Source organism: Lampetra fluviatilis, chromosome 9, assembly GCF_964198595.1.
Source record: "Lampetra fluviatilis chromosome 9, kcLamFluv1.1, whole genome shotgun sequence".
Lineage (NCBI taxonomy): Eukaryota > Metazoa > Chordata > Hyperoartia > Petromyzontiformes > Petromyzontidae > Lampetra > Lampetra fluviatilis.
In genome coordinates this window covers 13,838,695-13,854,534 of record NC_136283.1, presented here as the reverse complement: position 1 = coordinate 13,854,534, position 15,840 = coordinate 13,838,695, and the positions used below count along the sequence as shown (strand labels likewise).

At 47.4% G+C, this 15,840-nt stretch overlaps 1 protein-coding gene across 3 annotated transcripts in view; it reads left to right on the top strand.

Moving 5' to 3' along the window:
* LOC144934232 (3-((Z)-2-isocyanoethenyl)-1H-indole synthase-like) overlaps positions 1–14,875 on the top strand; it is a 28,456-nt gene extending 13,581 nt beyond the window's left edge. For all 3 annotated transcript variants that reach the window (XM_078859853.1, XM_078859852.1, XM_078859854.1), the window contains exons 4-6: positions 562–701; positions 5,135–5,293; positions 10,444–14,875. In XM_078859853.1, coding sequence (XP_078715979.1) covers positions 562–701; positions 5,135–5,293; positions 10,444–10,623 — 479 coding nt within the window. In that variant the 3' untranslated portion in view covers positions 10,624–14,875. The remainder of the gene's footprint in view (positions 1–561; positions 702–5,134; positions 5,294–10,443) is intronic.
* The last annotated feature ends 965 nt before the right edge of the window (positions 14,876–15,840 follow it).

The window sequence follows — 15,840 nt, the reverse complement described above, 5'->3', positions numbered from 1 at the left end:
ATTTGGAGTTTCCATGTCTCTTTCCTCGTGGTCGCATAGATTTTTCTCCGGGTTCTCTGATTTTCCCTCCACATTTAAAAACATGCGTTTTAGAGTATTTGGCTGCTATAAATTTCCACGTGATAAGCCACTTCGTTGAGCGAATATTTGTGGCCAGTGCTCTTCTGTAAAAGATCTATGTAGCTCAGTGGGCCTGATCAAATAAAATGCAAATGTGTTGAGTTGTAGTTCATTTCCTGCCACCTTCGGCCGACCTGCCTTGGAACCTCGTTGTTCTGTGAGTTTACAAATCTGCATGTGGCCTTCGAGCGAGGCACTGCATCGCAGGCTCGCGCCAGCGTATGTATTAAGGATTGTGGTTTAATTGAGCTGTGCTGCATTAACACAGCGCGGTGCCTCCATGCCGCCAGCGCGACGCGAATCTCGACCGGCTGCTCCCCGGCGGGCACAACTTCTGACCTCCCGCGGCGGACCGGGCCGTGACCCCCGGTTAATTTTTGCCCGGGCGGTGCGTGGCGGTGCGGCGACGTGTGTGACGGTGCGTCGCTAATCCCTGCGCAGTGTTTGCCCCGCTGACTGATCTGATCGAGCGGCTGGAGCCGGAGAAACGCGCGCGCTGGGAGAGGCTCTGGATGGTGAGCGACCGGCGAAACCGGGTGATCCACCCCCTGATTTATCCGCACCCCGCCACGGGCCTGCCGGTACGAGCCGCTTTTTCACATACACGCTCACACACACACATCCCGCACCCAGCCATGGGTTTGCCGGTATGATCTGCCCTCTCCCATGCTGGACCTACACACGCAAACAAGGACAAAGTTCCCCCGTATAGCCTTAACAGACTTCTGGGGCAAGTGCTGTTAGCGAGCACCTATGAAGGCCAGCACGGCACACGAGGGGGTGGGTGGCCAGCACCACACCCATCCGCCTTTGTCTCCCTTGTGGCGATGTTTACACATCGCGCCAGGTACTCATTTGAGGCTGAGTCGACCTAGGGGAGGCCTAAGACCGGTTCAGAAAATCGTCACTGGGTGTTGGCCATGAGCGCGCATCGAACCCGGGTGGCCAGATTCGTAGCGCAGCGCGCTCACCCCTACAACACCGCTCACCCCTCCCCCCGCTCACACACACACATCACACACCCCTCCATTGGCCTGCCGGTATGAGCCGCTCTCTCTCTCTCTCACACACACACACGCCACACCCCGTCGCGTGACAGTGGGTACAAACCGCTTGCGCAAAGACAAAAATCTCCCAGTATCGCCTTTAATAGACTGTTGGAGCAAGTGCTGTTTACAAGCACACTCATCACCATTGTTGGCTGCGAACTGGAATCGAACTAAGGTCACTTGGGTTCGTGGGACAGTGCATTATCCACTCGAGTATCGCTTGCACTCACGCGCACGACATCCATTCTACACCTCTGCATGCCACACACACACATGTCACACCCTGCCATTATAAGCCACTTGCACCCCGTGCACACACACTCAACACACACACATCCCACACTCATGCCACCCACACACAAAAGCCCCCACCCGGCTATATATCTCAATCAGCTCAAGCCTCCCATATATCACGTGACTTCTGTGTGCCCACCCCCACTCTGAATATTTGCTTTAGTTTATTATAGCAGGTAAGGCCCACTGAGCTATGTAGCTCTTTTTCAGAAGCGACCTGGCCACAAATGATAGCTCAACGAAGTGGCTTATATCTTGACTTAAACCTTTATTTTTGTTTGCATTCTGACCACAAGTATTGTGGTTAATGCAGACATGATTAGCCGAGGTATGCCTAGCTCTGCGATCTTACATTTACTTGCAAATTCCATCTCTGGCACCGCCCACTTACCCTTGGATTGTGCCCATCTCAAACCTATATAACCTTTGGCTGCAGTAGCTCTCTCGCTACATGTCTTCCTGCCTCAGCAGTCCGCCTGCTCTATATTTTCACCTGAAGACGATTGCTTTTGATGCGGTCGAAACGTCGTGATTTTATTTTATTATTTTTATATCTCCGTGACTTTACCGAAAGACCAAAACAGTATGAAGTGGCTTATGTGGAAATGTATTGCAGCCGAATACTCTAAATGCATGTTAATAAATGTGGAGAGAAAAACTGGAGGACCCGGAGAAAAATCCACGTGACCACGGGGAGAACAGGCAAACTTGAAATATACAGGAGTCAGGGTTGCGATGGAACCCACGACCTCCTGTATGCCAGGCGAGGTAGTTAACGTCTCGCCACCATGGCGCCCCACTCCCTGCCATTCAACATTGAGGCCCTTCTTCAGCCTCTTGCTATATATCCTCCTGACCCCTGAGCTCACGTTTTTCCATTTTTTTCCATTCTTTTCCTCTTATTTCACATTGTTTCTCATCTCCCTCCCCATTCTCATCACTTTCTCTTGGTCCATGCATTGTATCATTGACTCTGCTCCCCTTGCCGTGGTGCGCCACCAGGTAAAAAGTTGCAAGTAAACAAGAAAAAAAATGACGCTCAATATCGTGATCAGTAGCATAGCCACCTTCGTTTGGTTCGTGAAATGAGCACCACTGGGTTAGGTTATATCAACGACAGATCGATTCGATTAAAGTTAGACACTCGTGATGCAAGTCATGCATCCAGTCAGTTGGATGTACATGAACAGCCCGTTTTGTCAATCCACTGCTGGATGAGGGCCTCCCCATGCCATGCGGGTTGTTGGGATTGCTTTATTATGCTACGCCACACTGATCACTGCCGGTTGACGAAGGCGTACATTACAACAATTAAGTGTTTTCACCTCTGCCTTCCGCTGACAACATAGCCTCGCAGCCTATAACGGTTGTTATGCTCGATGGCTAAACTTCAAATCACCTACCGGAGTCAAGCCTGTCCCTAGCTTTTGAGATCTGATGAGATAATCCACATTCTACGTGATATGCCTGTGTGATTTGTTCATTTGCATCGCATCTTGTGTGCGGGAATATATATTTATTTATGATGTTTGCAAATGGTGTCCATGGATACATTGAGCAAATGAGACTATGAAAACTGGGCACAACAAATAAGAAATCATGCATTAAATTGCAGAGGGCGAATCATTGCAGATGAAATTTAGACCGAGTCCCCTTTGGAGTAACTTGGCGTGTTCACTGTTTGGCTTTGAAAATTCCAGCACAGCTGAACACTGCCGAAGATAATTGAAGAGCTTTACCTTGACTTTACACTTTGTCATATTGTTTGTATGATCAGTTTTGTTGTTTAACTTTTATATGCTGCCTTTGGGTTAGGCTTTAGAAAATAAGCCTACTTAAATATTGATCTTACATCCATTGTAAACAAAAGTCATGACATTTTGTGTCTGGCGCCACTCGTGATGTTCGTGTTGCTCAGAGAGAGAACGGAGAGTGCGAAGCCAGCGATCAGCTGGGTGTGTGGTCCCACTCACCCTGAGTTATTTATTTTCTGGATCTGGGCACACAATAAGACTGCACTTTTAATTGGTTACGGAGTGTTCTCATTACCCCTCTGCATTAAGACTCAGATGGTAAACGGGTCTGAGTTGTGAGGACCGTGAGTCCGCGTGACCTCGCACTCTCTCTCTCTGTGTGTGCACCTCTTTGAGTGTAAAACGGCATTGCCGAGTTTGGCAAAAGGGGGCGACGGGGTGTGTTGATCACGTGACCTCTTGACACAGAGTTGAGCCGCAGCCTCCTGGCTTCATGCTCGGGGCTCGTAGCAAGAGGTTTGAGTGCTGACGTAGCCACCTGAAACGCTTCAAAGTCTTGAGTTGTGCAATAACTTATGAGACTGCGAGGAGGGAATTGCAGTAGGAGGATGTGAGTTCTGTAATTTTTTTCTATTTTATTTGTATTTTACCAGGTAAGGCCCACTGAGCTATCTAGCGCTTTTTTTAGAAGCGACCTGGCCATAAATGATATCTAAACGAAGTGGCTTATCACGTGGAAATTTGTAGCAGCCAAATATGCGAAACGCGTGTTTCTAAATGTGGAGGGAAAAACCGGAGGACCCAGAGGAAAATCCACACGACCATGGGGAGAGAGAGACACACGCAGACTCCAAATATACAGGTGTCAGGGTTGAGATCGAACCCACAACCTTCCTGTATACCAGGCGAGGTAGTTGACATCTCCTAGCCACCGTAGTGCTTACTGGGAGGACCGGCATGTCTGCATTGAGATTTGTTAATTTATTATCCAAAACAATGCATACTTCGGAATGGTGACATGGCCCGGTGGTAGCGCATTCACCGCTTGATGTATAATAGGTTCGTGGTGCGAATCCGGCAGGCCATCCTGGTTAATAGTGCAGGCATGATAAATTAGTCTGCGCCGTGTGCTTCACAGTGCACGTTAAAGATCCCCTGACATTAAAACAAAAAATTAGTCGGACATTGTGTGCTGGTGTCGCTGTACAAATTTGAAACATCATTGGCATGCTCCTTACGGGCAGACCGTACCCATCGGTAAAACACACAGCACCTTCGTCTGTGATCGTCTGCTCTTTAAGAATAACACGAATACCACATGTCATTCATTACGAATGTTATTGTTGAAATTATTATCATAATCATGCTCATAAAGATGACAGTAATGATGGTGATCATTATAATGTAAGCAGCGATAATGATGATTAAATATTCCCAGTTTCATGATGATTATGGCCGTAATGATGACAGTAATTTAGCCAGTAATGATTCGCTGTGCAGGCAAATTCAATAATTCAATAAACTGTCACGATATTTTTTTCACATTTTGCCGCTTGCAATTCATTCACTCCGTTAACCTTCATGCAGCCCTGAGCATATTGCCGGCGTTTGCTTTTGTATGAATAATACATCGTCAGTTATCATGCATGAAATTGCTTGTTGTTGTAACTTTCTGACCCGCCCCTAGTAGACATCTGTGAAAAAGAGCTTCATAGTTCATCGGATTTCTCCAGGATAAGTAAAGATTTTAATTCTGAAATATTCGGGAACGTGGAAATCATATTTCATCGATTCATTAATGACCACGAGGAAAGTTGCAGTCCGTGCCGATGGTGGCGACAACGCCATCTGGACGAGCCTTTCCTCTCCAGCCGCGACCTCGATCACCCCTGTGCTCCGTGACGCCGGCGCGAGCAGACGCTGTGCTTCCACCTGGGCATGACGGAGGAGTTTGTGTGGGACGCGGAGGACGCGCCGCGAGCTCGCACCACCCAGCCCGGGGAGACGGGCGCGCTGCTGCGCGAGATCGAGCACGAGTTCACGCGGGACGGGGCCTCCATCCAGTACGAGCACGAGGTGCGTCCCGCACGGCTCAACAGCTGGACAGACACACACACACAGCCGTACAGCTGTATAGACACACAGACACATGGCCGTACAGACACACACACACAGCTGTATAGTCACACAGACACATGGCCGTACAGACACACACACACAGCTGTATAGTCACACAGACACATGGCCGTACAGACACACACACACACAGCTGTATAGTCACACAGACACATGGCCGTACAGACACACACACACAGCTGTATAGACACACAGACACATGGCCGTACAGACACACACACACAGCTGTATAGTCACACAGACACATGGCCGTACAGACACACACACACAGCTGTATAGTCACACAGACACATGGCCGTACAGACACACACACACACAGCTGTATAGACACAGAGACACTTGGCCGTACAGACACACAGACACACAGCTGTACAAACAAAGAGACACATGGCTGTACAGACACACACACACACAGCTGTATAGACACACAGACACATGGCCGTACAGACACACACACACACAGCTGTATAGACACACAGACACATGGCCATACAGACACACACACACACACAGCTGTACAAACAAAGAGACACATGGTTGTACAGGCACACAGCCGTACAGCTGTATAGACACACAGACACATGGCCGTACAGACACACACACACAGCTGTATAAACACACAGACACATGGCTGTACAGACACACACACACACACAGCTGTATAGACACACAGACACATGGCCGTACAGACACACACACACACACACAGCTGTGCAAACAAAGAGACACATGGCTGTACAGGTACACAGCCGTACAGCTGTATAGACACACAGACACATGGCCGTACAGACACACACACACACAGCTGTATAGACACACACAGCTGTATAGACACAGAGACACATGGCCGTACAGACACACACACACACAGCTGTACAAACAAAGAGACACATGGCTGTACAGGCACACAGCCGTACAGCTGTATAGACACACAGACACATAGCCGTACAGACACATACACACACAGCTGTATAAACACACAGACACATGGCTGTACAGACACACACACACACACAGCTGTATAAACACACAGACACATGGCTGTACAGACACACACACACACACAGCTGTATAGACACACAGACACACAGCTGTACAGACACACAGACACACGGGACACACGGCCCTACAGCTGTACAGACACATGGCCGTACAGACACACACCACACACCACCATACAGACACACAGCCTTGCAGCTGTAGACACACAGAAACATGGCTGTACAGCTGTACACACACAGCTGTAGAGCTGTACATCCGCACAGTCACACGGTGGTACTGCCATACACACACACATTCACAGCCATTCGACCACATGGCCAAACAACTATAGACACAAAAGTGCACAGCTTCACAGCTGTACAATTGTTAACATCCCCCGTGTAGCCTTAGCAGACTGTTGGGGCAAGTGCTGTTAGCGAGCACCTATGAAGGCCCGCGTGGCACACGAGGGGGTGGGTGGCCAGCACCACGCCCAGCTCCTTTGCCTTCCCAGTACTGCTGTTTCATACACATCGTACCAGTCACTCATTTAAGGCTGAGTCAACCTTGAGGCGGCCCAGGACTGGTTCAAATATTCGCCAACTGTTATTGGTCGTGAGCGGGAATATAACTTGGGTCGCCGGGTTCTTAGTGCAGTGCACTAACCACTGCGCCACCGATCCCAGATGTTCGTGTGCCTATACAGCTGTACAATCACACTGGCAGACAGCTCTGAAGACACAGCCGTGCAGTAGCACTCAGCATACACACAAACATTCAGTCACACAGTAGTAGCACTCAGCATACACACAAACATTCAGTCACACAGCAGCAGCAGCACTCAGCATACACACAAACATTCAGTCACACAGCAGCAGCAGCACTCAGCATACACACAAACATTCAGTCATGCAGCAGCACTCAGCATACACACAAACATTCAGTCACACAGCAGCAGTAGCACTCAGCATACACACAAACATTCAGTCACACAGTAGTAGCACTCAGCATACACACAAACATTCAGTCACACAGCAGCAGCAGCACTCAGCATACACACAAACATTCAGTCACACAGCAGCAGCAGCACTCAGCATACACACAAACATTCAGTCATGCAGCAGCACTCAGCATACACACAAACATTCAGTCACACAGCAGCAGTAGCACTCAGCATACACACAAACATTCAGTCACACAGCAGCACTCAGCATACACACAAACATTCAGTCACACAGCAGCACTCAGCATACACACAAACATTCAGTCACACAGTAGTAGCACTCAGCATACACACAAACATTCAGTCACGCAGCAGCAGCCCGCACACCGTCGCGTACTTGCGTGCCCGCGGTTTCATACATCTCTCGCTGTCGAGTTGTTGTGTTGCTTTGTCCCGAAGGAGGCGGCTTGTGTCGTGATGTATAGTGAGTTAAGTCTATACCCATTATAGACTTCAATTCCATTGCTATGGCCAGATGGTGCAATGGTTAAAATATATGGCTCGCAGTGAGACTCACAATAAGACGGTGGCTAGGAGATGTTAACTACCTCGCCTGGTATTCAGCAGGTTGTGGGTTCGATCCCGACCCTGACACCTGCTGTATATTTAGAGTTTGCGGTGTCTACCAATGGTCACGTGGATTTTTTTCCGGGTCCTCCGATTTTTACCTTCACATTTAGAAGCAAACATGCGTTTTAGAGTTATTTGGCTGCTATAAATGCCCACGTGATGAGCCACTTTGTTGAGCCATCGCTTGTGGCTCGATCGCTTCTTACCTCGACAAAAAACAGAGTTTAGTTTAGTTTGTTGGAATACTGATCGTGGCCAACTTGGTCTCCCGCTTCTCCAGAGTCAGTGATATGAGTCAACATTCGTAAGGCACCAACAGTGGACGATGTCACTAGATTGTCCTGCCCCCTGCCACAGTAAGATGGAATTCCCGTTACAATTGGCAGAAGCATAAGCAGGGGGATAAATGCAGGAAACCATTTTTCATTTGGTTTGTTGTTAGGTTATAAGGTAGATGAGGATGCCTTGCATGATGTGATATTCATGAATTTATGAAAGTCGATTGTTGACCCAAATGGTGCTTGCATGAAAAAACCTTGTACCCATATTACACCGCGAGTTGGAAGATCTCAATTGCTAGGACGTCCAGGAGGTTGTCAACAATCGGCGTTTCTTTTCAGTTGTTAAACTACGCGCACACATTATGGTGACGATCTGCTGGTTTTACGTTCATGCACTGATGGATAAAATGTACACGTTCAATGAAGATGGCCATTGTGAAAAACAGAATACACATTGCAGACCGAACGGCACAAGGACGTACGGAACTAACATGGGAGTGCACAGACAGCATAAAAATACAGTACCTAACTAACTTACAGACCAAAAAATATATTAAAAAAACCTAAAAGCACAAGTTCAACATGTCCTTCCCCCACAACTTCGATTAGCATGGTTGGCTACATATGGTGCGAAAGAGGTTCAACATACGTACATACAGCAGGGGAAGAGCAAGGAATAATGTTGGCCCAGGTACAGTGGGAGAACTATAAAGAAATAAACTATACAATTTTTTTAATTTTACAACATAAGGCCCACTGAGCTCTATAGCTCTATTGGAGAAGTGACCTGGCCACACATTATAGTTGTTTACCGAAGTGGCTTATCACGTGGAGATTTATAGCCGCTAAATACTCTAAACGCATCTTCATTCATAATGTGAAAGGAGAAACTGGAGGACCCAGAAAAAAATCTACATTTCCACGGAGAGAACATGCAAACTGCAAATATACAGCAGGGATCAGGGAAGGGATCGAACCCCCGACCTCCTGTATACCAGGCGAGGTTGTTAACATCTCGCCACCGTGGCACCCAAATTATATTTTAATTGTAAATATTTTACAATTGAAATGTTTTAATCACTCAATTATTTCTGCTGCCAAATTCAAACGGGAATTACTTACTTTTGTGTCGTTTCATTAAATAAATATTTGGAACGAAATGTAAAAAAAACTTATTGTCTGCTAAGGGTGGTGGGAGCCGCTGGGGGGGGTGTGGGCGGGCAGTCGGGCGGGTGGGGGGGTGCGGATAATGGTAATTATGATGCAAAGAGTGAAATCGCTTTACTGCGATGCAAGATTTGACCCAGGGGGTTAGAATCGTTTCTGGCGCTGACTTTCCGACGCCCGTGACAAAGTGACGCGGCGGCGGCGGCACACGGTGGCTCGTGTCATTCGACGGCACGTCGTGTTTCTATCTCAAGCCGTCCGATGGCACGTAGCACTGTAATTATGTAAATGTGGAGCCATACCCTGTCTAGAATTGCTGTGTGCACGTAGGTTCAGACAAAGTATTTGATTTCATCCCAGAATGAATGTTTTGGCTTCCAGGCTAATTCTTCTAATGCACATTCCCACTGCGTTGATGTTGAATAGCCGGCACATTTTAAAGCTTTAGACATGAAGGCACTGTGCTATGCTTTCAGGCGGGTTTTGTGAGTTCTCAGTTATGATAGAAGTTCGCGTATTTGTAAGCAAAATTGCCAATTAGACTTTAGTTTAAAGATGTCCTCTAGATAGCATACTTCATGGTGTAGTTGTCTCTGGCCTCGTGTCATTACAATGTTTTTATCTGATGATTTTGATTGCCAAATAATCTCATTTAAAGACGAGTTGAGTGTTTGCCTAATTGTGTTTTAAGGAAACATGAAATAACCATCAGTTGACATGTGGAATGATATTCATAGTCGACGGCTTCAAATGAATGTGTTATTTTTAGTCAACAATCCTTAAATGTCCAAGTGTTTATGGGGCTTTTTTTTCTCTTTGCCTAAATTAATTGCGCACGCAACGGGGCCGTGCGTATCGCGCAATCTGACGTCAGCGCGACGTTCGCCGGGCGAACGACAGTTGGGGTCGTTATCTTGTAGACCTCGCAGCAGCAGCAGTCAGTCAGCTGCTGAAAGTCCTCCCAGAGCGGTTTCATAGGCGTGGGTAGGGGGTGAGGGGGGGTGGGCAGGATTAATGTGAGCAGCCTTTGGATAAAATTAAGAGATGTATTGCTTCAAGTGACCGCATTTTATCTTCACCCTGCGCAGTGGGAGGAGGGGGACTTCATCATTTCCGACAACCTGGCGCTGGGCCACGAGGCCCACCCCTCCACGCAGGCCCCACCCAGCACCGTGGGGCTCCGTGTCATGCACCGCACCACCGTGTGCGGCACCTCGACCCCCAGCAAACGGCGCCGCGGGGCCACCGCTGACACGGCCAGCGGATGAGCGGTTAAGCGCGCGCGCGTGTGGATCAGCGCGTTCGTGTGTGGATCAACGGACAGCCGTGAGAATCGGCACGCGTGTGCGTCCGCACGAATGCACGTGTGAGCGTCCGTGGGTGGGCGGTTGTTCACGCACGCGTGTGCGTTTATTTGCAAGCACACATACCTACGCGCTTGCACGCACACACGCATGGAGTAAACGATGGGATCTCTTGTTTGCTCATGTGGAACACATGGGCAAGTAGTGTTGGCGAGCACCTATTAAGGCTGGCTCGGCGCACGAGGGTAATATTGTCTTGGCCTAGAGCTAAGAGTCCAAAATCGGTACAGAGTCCTTTCCTCTACCCAGGGATTGCATTTATCCACTGCATCAGGTCCTCACCGCAGTGAACCTGGGGAAAGTCCCAGAGATTTAATTCACAATCATTTACAGCTGCGTCAGTCCGTTATTGGATTAAGGCCTCCCTGGGCATACATAACCACGCACACCAGTGCTGGATGGTGACGGGGAGACGGGACTTGTATTGATATCACTCAACAATGACGTTAAGTCTAGGACAAGAATCAAACTCGGATCAGTGGGCTCATATTGCAGTGTGCGATCCACCTGCGCCACCGACAAGATGTATCTATAAGACAAAAGAGAATTGGCCGAATATTTTAAATCAGGCTTTGATGGGCGAAGATATTATGTTGCATAATAAAGCCTACATGTTAAACGAACATATTGCATTATTTTATGCACAGGCACGCATATTATCCTGCATTCCTTGTACACATGCATTTTAACGCTTCTGAATCTCCACTCAAAAAAACACTTAACCTCAATTCCAATAATCGCAGGTGCTAATAGTAAATTAATTTGTAACATCTTGCACCATGGATTTCATAAGTGGGCTGTCAAGAGGATGGCCACAAGCTTTTCCCGGTGGCCAAATAAGGGCCCAATGTCGTGTCCGTTGGGTGCGGAGGACAAGAAAAGTGTGTTGATAATTAATTAAACAGTTACACACGAGGATGAATGAATGGACGTTCAAAGTGTCGAAAAACGCCGTCGTAAAAATATATATTTTATCCCAGCTTTATTTTTAAGACGAAAGGAATTAAAACACACACATGGACACGGGGGAATGTGCACATTGGCTGTTGAAAGTGTTTTATTATGAACCAGCTTATCGCTTCTTTCAAGTCATTTTGAAATAACCGGTGCTGTGCACACTCACTCCCTGCGGGTCAGCCTTCACGGTAAACTTCATATAAAAACATGAGATTATTTCATAGATATCTGTATTTTCATCTTCTCGTTATAATATTATTTTCGGGGCCAGATTTGAATGCTGCATTCGGATCATAATCGACCTCGTGGGGCTGTACTAAATGCAATAAATATTTGTTTAGCCATAAACAATTCCTTAAACCTTAACAGGTGTGTATTTGCATGGGGGAAGGGGGGGCTGACGAGGCCGTGATGAATGCCCAGGGCTTGCCCGCCTCCTCATCCTAAATGATCTGTGTTTCAAGGAAACTGCCAATTCAATTTCGTGTTCTGGCATGTCAAGAGTTAGAGACCGCACGCTCGCTCGAGTAGCTGGGCACACGGCGCCCACATTGACGTGGAGGGGGAAACGCGCAGGGTACGTTGCGCCTTGGGTTACTGGAGGGGGAACACGATAAAATATAAAATATGTATGTGCCGTAGGATTCTCAAGTGACTTCCGACACTGACATGTATCCGAAGCAATTTGGACGGCATTACACAAGATTGTAATTGGTATAGTGCCTGTACGATAGATGCGTTGAACTGTGGAGTATTGTGTGTGTGGGGGGGGGGGGCAGTTTTTTGTCTCCCTTATTTTGGATTGTTGCATTGTTGTAGAGAGCGTGAGGGGCTGGTGGTTATCTGGAAAAGCCTTCATCCACGAGTGGGATAGGGCCCCCTGGCTGGTGATAAAAGGTTATACGAGTGCAGTTATTAGATGTGGTTGTGGTCGTACGTGGCTTCCGAGGTGCAGTTGCATCGAACGCATTCGCCGTGGTGACAGCCTCACGATAATAACAACATTGACGGTCAGGATTGTAAAAATAAATAATATACGTTTATTTGAAATGTGATAGCGTTGTGTGCAATGATCATAATTCATTATAATGGGATAGCGGGAGTATATAGCGAAATGCATCAGGTATATTTCTGTTTTATCTTTGCAGTTAATTTCCACATTAATGAAATACGGTTTGTGGAACCAGTCAAACATCTTTTTGTTGTTAAGAGCGCTGGTGCGTTGGACAGATTTTTTGGGCCGATTCATCCTCGGTCTTCTGTGCAGTTGTGATGGAAAGTGCAGATAATGAGGCACGTGTCCACACTTCCCAGCAGTGATTCCACGTTTCTCTCTCCCTGCCCTTTTGTTTTAAACCGTGTAATTGCCTTGGGGTGGAAAATGGGGGTGCGGGGAGTCAAACATCAATGGCGTGTTGATGATCTATGTGCAGTACGTGCTTTTCGTGAACACACAATAGGGGATTGCAATTTTATGGAAAGTTTTTTTTTTATATACGTAAATGTGCGAATCGCGTAGCTTGCATCTTTTTTTTGCATGGGCAAAATTGCAATGCGCTGAGTATCGCCCAACCTCCTGGTCGGAGCGCAACTCGTGTCGTCATTGCACGATGTCCGTCCGTCTAGTGAAAGAAGCCATGAACTCGGATATGTTCAAAATTAAAACATCACAATCCCTGGGGGACCAAGGTGGGACAAGGGAAGGGGGGTGATGGGGTTAGGCAATTGTGGATTGTGGAGCCACAGTGTGGGTTTCGCGAGACAAAACATGTTGACATTTACGCGGTCTAACCCAGGTTTTTTTTAATTCTGGATAATATTTCTGGCGAAAGCCGGCTACGCGTTAAACTAAACATGAAACGTGCTTGATTAGACAATTACGCGCGATTCAATTCCGGGACGTGGGATTCCAGCCAGGTCTCCCGCGGCAACAACGAGAGATTAATGAGGCCTCCTCTGTGCGTTCACTTTGTTAATTAAACATAGACGTTGCATTCAATCGGTTTCATTTTGCAGCCAAAATCAAGGCTACATGCGCAGGTCAATATAATAATTCCCGTTTTACATGCACGCTCGTACATGTCGACATGTGCACACAGACTCGTGCCGGGCTCCCAGTTCACACTCTTCTCGGGTACCTGCTGTTGAATAAAATTCAATGTTTTGGAAATTTCTCCCACCGATTAAAATGTCATTCTAAGCACGTGGCAATCCACTGCTAGATGACTGCCTCCTCCCCTATGCCTTCGGGGGTTATTTGACCATACTTCGCCACTCTGGTCAGTGCGAGGTTCGTGAACACTCTACAAAGCAACGCATTCTCTTAACACAACACCAGCAGTACATTGGCGCACACACACACACACACGCAGCTCATTAACATTCTTTAATTACATGTATTTACGACACAGTAAATGAGAGTGGATATAATTTATTTGTACATGTACACTCAATTTACATGTTCATACTTGTAATTGCAAACGCAGTGATGCACGACCAGCACAAATATCCAATCGGCCGACAGAAATGATGCAAATGCCCCAACAGCCTTAAAATGCGATCGGAACCATAACTGGCAAGTGCCGCGTTACTTTGTCAACTCGGAGAGTGCGTTTGTTGACGGCGTCGTCGTCGAGAATGCTTGCATTGCAATTCCCCAACAACATAGCACTTATTAGTAGTGATACATCACAATGAGCACTTGTTGTTGGGGATGCGCCACGCAGCCAGAGAGGAGTTGAAGGCGATTCGCCGTCGCCGCGTTCACGAATTCGAGCAAAAAAATGAACTTTAGTGGCGAGCCGTCCGTCTCGCGTTTAAAGACATCATCGGTGCTAAGATAGGTTACAGGCGTGGGAAGTGTGGGTGTGGGGGGGGGGCTCCCTCCCATGAGTTTTGTTGGGATTGTTATCGAGTTCCTCTGTAGAATTATTGTGGCTGCCGTTGAAAGATGAAATCCCATCAATTGCCGTATCACATTGTACACAGCACTGTGCAAGTCGTATCGTGACTCGGTTATAAAACTGCCCTCCGTCAGTTGCTTTTTCGTGTGCCAAACAACAAAAACTGAACGTGATGGAATTCAAAGCGGCTAATGAATGCCCTTGTACATATTTTCCCCAGACTTTAGCAACTTTGTGTTGCTGCGGACAACTAAAATCACCACCGTGATTAACACCGGAAGCGCTATTCCTGAACTACATTTTACATGACAAATGTTTTGTTAAAGTTGAGTTATAGGAGTTATTTTGAGTCCGTGCGTGCTAAGTGATATAATTAGGTGAACGCGAAAGAGTTGGCTGAACAAAGAGGGTGGAGGGAATGCCATGAATCACGGGGTGGTGATTGCGATCAGTCACGATGAGGCCTCGACACACATAGCGAGAGAGAGAGAGAGAGATTCGCGGTTGGCCACCCCTTAATACGCCGTAATCCCCTCATTTCCGCGCGGGTAGTTAAAGACATCACGGGTGTGTATAGAGTCATTACTCATCAGAGGCTGTTACGGACTCCTTCCTCGCTGCCTCACCGATCTCACGTCTCGCACACATCTCCGCCTCGTGCAACAGCCCCGTTGTTGGTACTAATCACAGCGAGACGAGGAAGGGCTCCACTGTGCGTTAGACAAGCATCTATTTACATAATTGCTGCGTAAAGGCTGCGTAGCCATTTTATTTACGGCCACGTGAGGTCGCATGATATCCAGCCACATTTTGCCCTTCGGATTAATGTCAGCTGTTTGAATTCAAGAAAGTCGAGTTGAATACGTGTGTGTGGCTACACACACACTCGTCAATGGACATAAACATTTAATGAACGTTCGTTTCGCTGCGATATCATTAACTCGTGCCCACGTGACGTGCCGTGCGGGAGACCGATTCGAGATGAGCGTTTCGCTTGAGACGATTCATAGTTGCGGAATCCGTTCTTTGAAACGGAGGAACCACAAAGAAAGGGACATCGCACAAAGACACGGAAGAAAACGGAGAGAAGCGGGACATGAAATGCCCGCGCGGTCTAAAGGAATGCGAAAAACGTCTGTGCCGAAGAACGCGACCCGTGAAGAAAGGGAATTTCGACAAAAAGGGAAGAACCATCTTCTTGGTTCTTTCGGTAAAGTCACGTAGAAGGGAAGTAATAAAATAATAAAAATAAAACATAAAA